Here is a 10,490-nt window from a genome sequence, read left to right on the forward strand (position 1 = left end):
TAACATTTTAAATGCAAAACATATACCATTTATTTTCTTGAAATAAGAAAATCCAAAACTTATCACACATCATCAATTGCAAATCAAAGAGACAACCCAAAAACAAAATGAAATCAAAGTGAAGTTTCTTATTTCATGTCATTAATGGTAGTGTTTCAAATAAAGTTCCAATAAATGAATTATATACATAAATATGAACATGGATCTAAAGAAACAAATCAAACCTCATAGAAATCTCAACTCACTCATTTCCCTCTTTTCCATTTCTCAAGAGTGTTTATATAAAAATACATAAAAAATTAGAATGCTACATAATGAATTTTAGGTTGATTCCCTTTACTAATGTCACGAAAAGAGTGAAAGCCATATACATTGTTGTTGATCCCTTTTCATGCTAATGACAAGAGTCAACCTCGTAGGGAAATATCAAAGAACATATCAAGGTCCCCTCTTTATTTTTAGAGAGGTGGTACTCCTCTTTTGATATGTAGAAGATTCTCGTTATGGTTTTAGATGAATTCAATGGGTGATTGCTAAATAAAAAAACCCCAAATGTCTTCCAACAAAGCTCTCATACAACATATTTAATCATTAAGAATTCAAGAAATGAATATGGAAAATAGATAGTATATGTATAGGATCTACCTTTAACAAATAGTTTCCCTTTCTCTTTAAAATAATGTGAGTCTAGAATTAACTATAATTTGCAAGATGAAATAAAAATATGGGTAGGTCTTCAAATAACTTTAACATACTACATGCATTAGAATCAAATGAATTTGTAACGCTTCAATTGCACAAGAATCCAACAATACATCACCATACAAACTCATGCTTGCAACATGAAACTTGAATAACTCTTTATGGGATGAATTAACAATAATATCCCAATGTAACAAGTTTAACATTGTTTAAAAACAGAAATAGCCTCCAAGAGGACACTTACATAAATTGTAATTAAACTACATTTTTTTTTATTAAAAGTAGGGATCTTGCTCCTTGGACCTAAGATACAATATAAAGTGCTTGAAATAATTGAGGAGACAAAATCGGACTTATATTTTACAGTTTTAAAAAAACATAAAAAATATAATGGAATGAAAAATGTAGAAGAATACATAAGATGGAAAGTTGAGTAGGACAATTCACAAAAGCTCTAGGAAAGAAAAACTCCTCTTCAACAAAAGCTCCAAAAATCATTATTCTCTTTTAACATGACTTTCTCTCTTTATAATCTTCTCTAGATCAATTTAGTTTTTTCCTTTTTGTGTTAATTAAATGAAGATTTATTTTGGAAATATGAAGTAGAAATTTATCCTCTACATTGGTTCCAATTTCAGATATTCTAGATTTCCTTTTCTATAAATCATTTAAAAAAAAATGTAGTTATAGGCCCAAAATGGTCACAACTACTCTTTTAAATTTGTGAAATGATATCTATAAGTGTGTCCATGGAAACCACTCCTAACATCATCTTCACGTTTCCTCTTTCCAACAAGCTTTGTTTTCCTAATTGAGACAGCGAGAACTCAAATTATGGCCTTTGGAAGATATGACTCACCAATTGGTGATTTTTGTTGAAGGTGGATCTTAGCCCATTGGTATACAAGTCTATCTTTTAACCCCATAAGCATAGTGATAATACACTTCAACATATTTATAAAGATAACCTCGCTCATATTGTATATGTATTAAGAATAATGAGTCACATTTTTTTTTTTGCAGTTTGTGAAGAACCTACTCAATCTTTAATTACATTGCTAGAAATCTACCAAAACTTATAAAAAAGAAATGAACCAGAGACATTCTAGTTTCCCAATAATTTACAATCATTAAAATAAAGTACTATATTCTTGAAAATGAATTGTTTCCTTAGTATGGTCACCAAAAATGTTGATCTATTTTCCTATCAACGACAAAGTCAGCCTCCTAGGGAATTCTCAAAGAACTTATCAAGATCTCTTTTTCATTTTTAGAGAGGTGGTAATCCTCTTTTGATATGTGAATGATTCTTATTAGGTTATAGATGAATGCAATGGGTTAGTTCTAAATAGAAAATCCTAACAAATTCTCAAACAAAGCTCGCATACAACATATTTACTCACTAACACTCAAGAAATGAATATGACAAATGAAGATTTAATTTACTAAGGTCTTCCTTCAATAGGTATTTTACTATAATAATGTGAATCCAAAATCAACTACCACTTTGCAAGATGAATACAAATAAAAATGTGAACATGTCATCCAATAACTTTAAAGGGTTGCACACATTAGAGTAGAATGAGTTTGTAAAGCTTCAATTGCTCAAGAATCCACTTCTATGTCACCATACAAATTCATGCTTGCAACATGAAACTTGCATAACTCTTTGTGGATGAAATTAACAATAATATTCTAATGTGACAAGTTTAATATTGTCCAAAAATTGAAATAACCTCCTAAATCACAATATGATAAATTATAATGAAATTGCATTTTCTTTATTACAAGTATGGATCTTTCTCCTTACACTTGAAATATTATATGAAGTGCTTGGAAGAAATGAGAAGACATTATTTGACTTAGATCTTTCTGTAGTTGACAAAACACGGAAAATATAATGGAAAGACAAATGTAGAAGCATATATTATAGGGAATGTTGAGCACACCTATTTATAAAATCATTGAGAAAGAAAAACTCTTCTTCAGCCCCCACAAACGTTACTTTTCTTGATGTGATTTTCTCCCTTTATAATTTTCTCTTCATTTTCTCAACTACTTGATGGATATGTTTTTCCTCCATGCTAACTAAATCCTTATTGGTTTTGAAAATATGTAGAAATTCATCGTTGCTTCATGATTTAGATATTCTAAGTTTTCTTTTTTATAAATCATTTTCAGAAATAATTTAGTGATAGGCACAATGTTCATACTTGTTCTTTTAATTTTTTTGAAATTATATTTATAATTTAGACAGGGAAATTAATCCCGACATGTTCTTTACCCTTCCCACCTTCCAACAAGCTCTTCTTCACCTAATTCGAACATTGAAAACTCCGAGTTTTGACTTTTGAAAAATAGTGACTCAACTATCATTAATTTTGGTTGAAAGTAGATCTGGGTTGTTAATCTACAAGTCCATATTTTAATCCCAGAAGCATACTGGTGATATAATTCGACATATTTATTAAGATAAATTTTCCTATATTCATGTATTAAGCATGGTTTGCGAAGAATGTAATTTTTTTTTCTTTTGTACCAACTGATTGCCTAGTCATCCGTGTTTGATCAATGCCCTTCCAATTTCATCAATTTCATCCCCAACAAGTTGGCCGCCATGTGCTATAGGGAGATATACCCAAAAAAGTAAGGCAAATAAAATATATAAATAAAATATTTGACTCTGAGTTATAACATCGGTTACACACACCCACAAGACATACAGCTCCTCTGATGCAACCAAGACATATATTGAAACGCTTTGCTTTGATCTGATGATGATGTACGGTTCTCATGATCTTATGAAGCAGCAGTCGACGAAGATGGAGGGGAAGCAGCAAATGTTTCCATTTGCTCATCCATAAAGATCATCAAAATCTGTCGTTAACGGCATTCCGTCATCCATCAAAATCTGTTGGTACCGGCATTCCACGCTGCAGAATGCTTTGTCACCTCTGCAATAATCATCAAATAGAGAATCAGACTAGCTCTAGTGGATGGGAAATTATAATCAATTCAATTTAATTCTCAAAGATCTAAAGCCATGGTATGATAATTATAACGGACCTGTACATGTAGATGTCCTTCCCATGGTTCAATTGCCGTTTGCAGAGACAGCAAGCGCTGAGAAAATAGCCAACGGTAAACACTGGAACACTTGAATAGCTCCGAGGTGGCGATGCGACATCCCATATTTCCTGTCCATTTTTCTTTTGAACAGGGTGTTGCACAATTTCATGCCCCATACCGCTATGAGAATACAAGTTATTTGTGCTCGACTTTGAACTACGGGAGATAACACAAGTGTGGCTCTTTGTAAATCCATGAGGAGAACCAATCGGTATTGTCTCGTTGTGCTGCTCCGGAGAACTCGACTGGAAATCTAAGCCGTTTTCATGAAAATCAGTGATCCCAATTGCAGAAAATGTCTTGATGTCCAGTGGAGAAGTTGGGCTTTTGGCCCCATCTGAATCTGAGGACCCCTTTGCACTGAAACCTGTGAAGATCCCAGGGTCATTGCAGAACTTGTGGTTGTCTTCGGTGCAGTCTCTGGTGCGCGATGAATCGGATAGGTAATCAGGCGTCACGTAACACATCTTCTGTTCTCTCCTCTATTCTTTTCCCTGGTCGTAATGAGGACTCACCCTTCAACACTTGTTCTTAACTTGCCCAGCACAGTCTCTACAATGAATTGCGTTCACAGCCAGAAGCTCCTTGTACGCCAGTCTTCATCCAAGGACTCCTTGGAACTTGTGAGACCTATACCACAATGAAGAGCACCTCACACTAAAACCCTAGACTATGCCTCTCTGGACCTAGTGATGCATATATTGGTCCTACGATGAACATGCAATGGGTCTTTTATAATACAAAATTGCTGCAAAACTACTCGAAGTTCCTGACCACTCCCTCACTTCAAACTGCTATTTTCAAAACTTCTCGTTAACGAGGCTGAGAACACCACAAGCTTGTGTCTGATCAGCAACAGTGACAATGAGAAAATGACAGAAAACCTTCTCCAATATCAATCTAATCCAATACCAATACACCAAAAAGAATAAAACACATCCTTCAATTCCTTCGCCGAAACTCGCTCACAGGCGCTAATTTTTTCTCCGCAAAACAATCCCCAAAATCACTAGAACATCCTACTCTACAATCAATGCTACAGAAGCAGGAAGGCTTCCTAGAGCGGTAGAACCATGATTTGACTAAGCCTCTGTGGCAGGGTACATATACGCACTCCCATAGGCAAGAATCTCGCGGAATCTGAATGGTACCCAAATACAAGAAACCGGGTATGAGCAACGCCCACATTACTCTCATGAATCTGGGGATACCCAAAAGCAGTAAACCAGGAATAAACAACACGCACACATCCACATCTATCTCTGTATTTATTTATTTAAACTCCAGTGGGCACTGATGTAACACAAACACAAAATTAATGGCACAAGAAACACAGCTAAGAATAATATATTCCTTCAATATAGATTTGTCTTTTGTTATTTGCTTCGGTATGTACAATTAGACAAACTCTTCTTTTCAGAGTATAAAACATTGAGAAATATGGATTGAAAGGTATCTTAACTATGGATTTATAATTTTTAATATTTTATTTCTCTATAAAATTGATCCAAAATTATAGTTTTTCATATTCACATCTAAATATTTTATTCCGAAGTGCTTGATTTTCACACTATCGAATTTATTCCGAAGTGCTTGATTTTCACAATATCGATCGTCAAAAACAATACAGAAATAGATCGCCATAGCGCCGACCTATTTCCATAGATTTAACCGAACTAAGGTAACCTTAACCGCATGCCGTCCAAGCCTGATGGCGTCATCACCCATGTAGTTAGAGCCTGATGTCTTTACAAAGTGGGCCCACTCCACCATTTCCCATTATTCAAAGAAAGCAGAAACCCGTGGTCCTATAGAGCCTGTGAAACGTTCATAGAAAGGGCCTCATACCACCAACATTGCCTCACCTAACTCAACTCAAAGCGCTGACGGTGACTGGTAGCCCTTTACGCAGGTATTCCGTCGAACGGAGGGTTTCGGCCGCCAGTTTAAGAAGGTATCTTTCATCTCACGTCATTTGGTAGTGACTAAGGGTCCAACGCCAGAGTTAAATCAGTGCAGTGAGCAGAGGTAGGCCCTGCACGAGAGAGCGGAAAAATTGCTTTCAAAGTGTATGTTTCATCTGATGTCATTTGGTAGTGACTGAGGGTCCCACCGCCGGACTCAAATCAGTGCAGTGAGCAGAGGTAGGCCCTCCACGATAGAGCGGAATAAAAACGAATGGTCCCTACAATGCAAATGGCGCCCTATTGCAAGTACAAGTATACCTGTATTGGAGGTTTCGGCCCACCAGATCCCTTTAGATTTATACTCAATCCCCAAAGGGATACCTAAAGCTATATGATTATTATCGGGCCCAGAAGTGGGCGAGAAAATTTGGTGCAGACATCTCCAATGTCAAGTTGTAACCTTCCAAATTGTAATTTTTTAATTTTTAAAGTCATAGAGTCATTAATTTTAAATGTTGCATAGCCGCTCAAGTCCTCAACGTGCGTCGTGTTGCAAAAAAAGCAAGCAAGTTATTACCCACTTTTTCAATTATGTGCTCCCATTCACATATATTTACAAGATAATTAAAACATAACCAGACAGGGTTTTATTATTAAAAACTGACCAGACTTTCTAAATTCAAACACCATTGTTATGTTATTTAAGAAGTGGCTAAGAAGACTATTGATGGACCATAAATACACCCTTAACAATACAATATAATATTGTGGACATCTTATTAGTCCCTGCCATCTGGGAATGGCTAGGGACTATAGTAATCGGAAACCACGATGTTAACATTAGTTGACCTATTTGTGACCTGCTTCTTAGTGCCGGTTGAGGGAGTATACCGAAAGTTTTTTGGTACATAGTAATTTACTATGTTATTTGGCCTCTTCCCGAGGCGGGAGGCAAAAACATAGGTTATATATATTTATTTTTTTCCAATCAATGTTAGAGCAGTTTAAAACATCCCGTTAATGCTAGCATTAATGCTAGGTGTTTAATGCTTGGGATAATACTTGGCACATTGTACTTTCAGAGATACAGGTTGCTCCATGAAGATGGGAAAACACAGGTAGCCTGCATGAAGTTGAGTGTGGCGAGAGGAGGGCTCATGGGTGTGGCGAGAGGAGGCCTTGCATGAAGATGCCCATGCGTGTACTGAATCGACCTATTCATGTGTAGGTGGCTGGAGGCGAGGCACTTCGACAGGATGTACATGTCTTTCATACTCATAAGTTGTTTCTCCTATCTATTTTATTTCTCGGCAATCTCCTTACTTGCGGGCGTGCTGGGATCGTTGTCTATTTGGGATCTCTTCCCTCTCGTCGGTCATCTTTGAGACTGTCTCGGCCATCTCGGCTATCTTTGAGACTGTCTTTGCCATTCATTGGATCAATAAGCTCACTGGCGTCATTCACTGGATCATTTACTAGTCTCTTTGTGCAATTGGGGCAGAAAATTGTCTCCCTTTCCATCTCTTCTTGCTTCTTATTAGCCTTAAGGGTATCGAGCCTTAGAAACTCCTGTTGTAGCTCTTCATGATGGCAGTATCACTGCTCGAGGGCGGGATTTCTATGCAGAGGGCGCAAATCAATCAAGTTTATGTCATTTCATGAGAATTCGCTGCGACATCAAGGTAATCTCCACAAGCTTTATTGGGTATATAATTCTTTCTTTTTAAATTTAGAAAACGGGTTTGCATTTGCGGTTATAGCTGCCAGATCTCTGCAATTGCTACTTTTATAATTTTTGTTTTCCTTATTTATTTGCCCTCATTGAATTATCCATTGAAGGCTCTATTTGATACATGTACTCTTAAATATTCGAGCTAGCCCATACATCACAACATTTGACATAAGAAAATGTTCTGATTCCAATACAAAGTAAAGGTTACTAGTGCTATTCATTACTTGTTACCTGGTGCCATTATTTAGATTGTGTGCAGAAAGAGTTGGTTTCTTGAATTCCTGCTCCTAGACTTGCTCTTGCTACTTTTCCCTCAAAGTAAAAGGCAGACAGAGTCAGTTTCTTGAATTCCTGCGCTTGGAGTTGCTCTTGCTGCTTTTCCCTCAAAGTAAAAGGAGTACTCTTCTTCAGGAGCTAGAATTTCAATACTAGTGCTAACACCTTTTTTTTACGGCACCATCAAAATACATAGTCCTTAGTTGTAGGTTCCTTGCAAGCTACAAAAGGCATCCACGTATTTCATGGCATGTTATGAATTTCATCGCATGTTATGGTGGCATGTTATGAAAAATAGAGTGCCCAGGCAAGTGGACTCATGGCTTGTGGAAAAGACAGCGGTGAGGCAAGTGGATCCATGGGGCCCACATGGCTTAGCCGTCATCCTTCAAATATTTAGTTCATTCAAAATTATTTTACAAATCACTTCGCCATATTTTTTAATGTTATATGTGCTAGGTTTGTTTTGAGGAGCTTATTTATATATGAACTAAGTGTATGGCACTAGCTATTTATATTAGTTATAACTTATGGGTTGGAACTATATATTTATGGAAAGCATTTGTTTCTTTATTCTATGGTCAGTCAAGAAATGGAGTTTCCCGGAGGACTATTCGGGTGCCAGCAATAAGGGAGGAGGATCTGGAGCTGCGACTTGGACTTGGCTTGGAAGGCATGTACTTTATATGGGCTTTGATCCTTGTCCTTCAGTAGAAGCATTACGATCCACTACATACAATTACAAGCCATTTCACTTTCAAGTGGGCTGAGTTACCAACTAAGGCTATGGAAATGGGCTTCATTTGTGCTTCTGAACAAATGGCTGAACGAGAAGCTTAAGATATGAGGCAACTCTCTTCACTGCTCAATGTATCAATTTGAAACAGTTGTTGCCTATTTGGATTGGGAATCAACATGTTGGGCTATGGTTAAGTCATGGCTTGACATTCAAGTCAATTTGGAGCAGTATCCAACAATCCAAATTGGATAGGAATGACCCAATGGAATACGTGATTCCAATATGCCAGACTTATTAATACCTGAAGCACTCATAACAATAGCAGCATCAATACCAGTCCCAAAAGTCAAAGCATATAAAAAATGGTAAGAGTATGTCGATATTATTATTGGAAATTATTGGGCCCCTTAATTTTCTACAAATTGAATAGCAGTGTGAATACCCCAGCATATAACTATCAAATTTTCAAAACCATTATAAGTTAAGTTATTATTATTTTCTAGAAGTATTATGTTAAATGTTGTACTGATAGCCTCACTTCTGGGAAAGTGATACATTGCAAATCTTAATCAAATGCTTGAGATTGATTGATGGATTAAGATTGCCACTGTTGACTTGTTGAGACTTTTTGGTGAAGTAGTCAAGCTTTTAGTTATGTTCCTGGATGCTCTATACACCTTGATAGAAAGCCTTCTGCACATTGTTCAGCTACTCTTGGATTTTTATGGCTTGTTCAATAAAGTCCTCGACCGAGTCAACCAGACTTTGCTGGAGGCCCCTCTTGTCCTTAGAATCAATGAGGGATAATGAGTCCAAAATATTATCTCCTAAGAGCCATCATATTTCTAGATCATATTGATTTAACATTCTTTTCAGACATACAGGTTGTTGCATGAAGATGGGAAGACAGGTAGTCTGCATGAAGTTGAGTGTGGCGAGAGGAGGGCTCATGGGTGTGGTGAGAGGAGGCCTTGCATGAAGATGGCCATGCATGTACTGAATCGACCTATTCATGTGTAGGTGGCTAGAGGCGAGGCACTTCAATAGGATGTACATGTCTTTCATACTCGTAAGTTGTTGCTCCTATCTATTTTATTTCTCGGCAATCTCCTTGCTTGCGGGCGTGCTGGGATTGTTGTCTATTTAGGATCTCTTCCCTCTCATTGGTCATCTCTGAGACTGTCTCGGGTATCTCAACTATATTTGAGACTGTATTTTCCATTCACTGGATCAATAAGCTCATTGGCGTCATTCACTAGATCATTTACTAGTCTCTTTGTGCAATTGGGGCAGAAAACTGTCTCCCTCTCCATCTCTTCTTGATTTTTATTAGCCTTAAGGGTATTGAGCCTTAGAAACTCCTGTTGTAGCTCTTCATGATGGCAGTATCACTGCTCGAGGGCGGGATTTCTGTGCAGAGGGCGCAGATCAGTCAGGTTTACGTCATTACATGAAAATTCACTGCAACATCAAGGTAATCTCCAAAGGGTTTATTAGGTATATAATTCTTTCTTTTTAAATTTAGAAAACGAGTTTGCATTTGCGGTTATCTCTGACAGATCTCTGCAATTTCTTCTTTTATAATTTTCGTTTTCCTTATGTATTTTCCCTCATTGAATTATCCATTGAAGGCTCTATTTGATACATGTACTCTTAAGTATTTGAGCTAGCCCATACATCACAGCATTTGACATAAGAAAATGTTATGATTCCAATACAAAGTAAGGGTTACAAGTAGTGCTATTCATTACTAGTTACTTGGTGCCATTATTTAGATTGCGTGCAAACAGAGTCGGTTTCTTGAATTCTTGCTCCTGGACTTGCTCTTGCTGCTTTTCCCTCAAAGTAAAAGGCAAACAGAGTCAATTTCTTGAATTCCTACTGTTGGAGTTGCTCTTGCTGCTTTTCCCTCAAAGTAAAAGTAGTACTCTTCTTCAGGAGCTAGAAGGTCAATACTAGTGCTAACAACTTCTTCTTTTTCAACACCATTAAAATACATAGTCCT

At 36.9% G+C, this 10,490-nt stretch overlaps 1 protein-coding gene across 1 annotated transcript; it reads right to left on the reverse strand.

Annotated features, from left to right (window-relative positions):
* Nucleotides 1-3,391: 3,391 nt before the first annotated feature.
* On the reverse strand, nt 3,392-4,492 carry LOC149210538 (uncharacterized). Its single transcript, XM_089394442.1, has 2 exons — nt 3,769-4,492; nt 3,392-3,656 (listed from the first exon to the last, which is right to left on the reverse strand). The coding sequence occupies exons 1-2, from the start codon at nt 4,296-4,298 to the stop codon at nt 3,557-3,559; spliced, it is 630 nt and encodes a 209-aa protein (XP_089250568.1). The 5' UTR covers nt 4,299-4,492; the 3' UTR covers nt 3,392-3,556.
* Nucleotides 4,493-10,490: the final 5,998 nt, after the last annotated feature.

The sequence above is a fragment of the Pinus tabuliformis genome, chromosome 1_2 (assembly GCF_031772625.1).
Source record: "Pinus tabuliformis cultivar Carrire ecotype Pingquan chromosome 1_2, CPIR1, whole genome shotgun sequence".
Taxonomy (NCBI): domain Eukaryota; kingdom Viridiplantae; phylum Streptophyta; class Pinopsida; order Pinales; family Pinaceae; genus Pinus; species Pinus tabuliformis.

What these genes read in the sequence shown, in the direction of transcription:
- LOC149210538 (XM_089394442.1), bottom strand. Translation starts at nt 4,298, where the DNA reads ATGTGTTACGTGACGCCTGATTACCTATCCGATTCATCGCGCACCAGA. An exon ending in AAGGACATCTACATGTACAG is followed by an intron (nt 3,657 to 3,768) that starts GTCCGTTATAAT and finishes TGATTATTGCAG; the next exon opens with AGGTGACAAAGCATTCTGCA.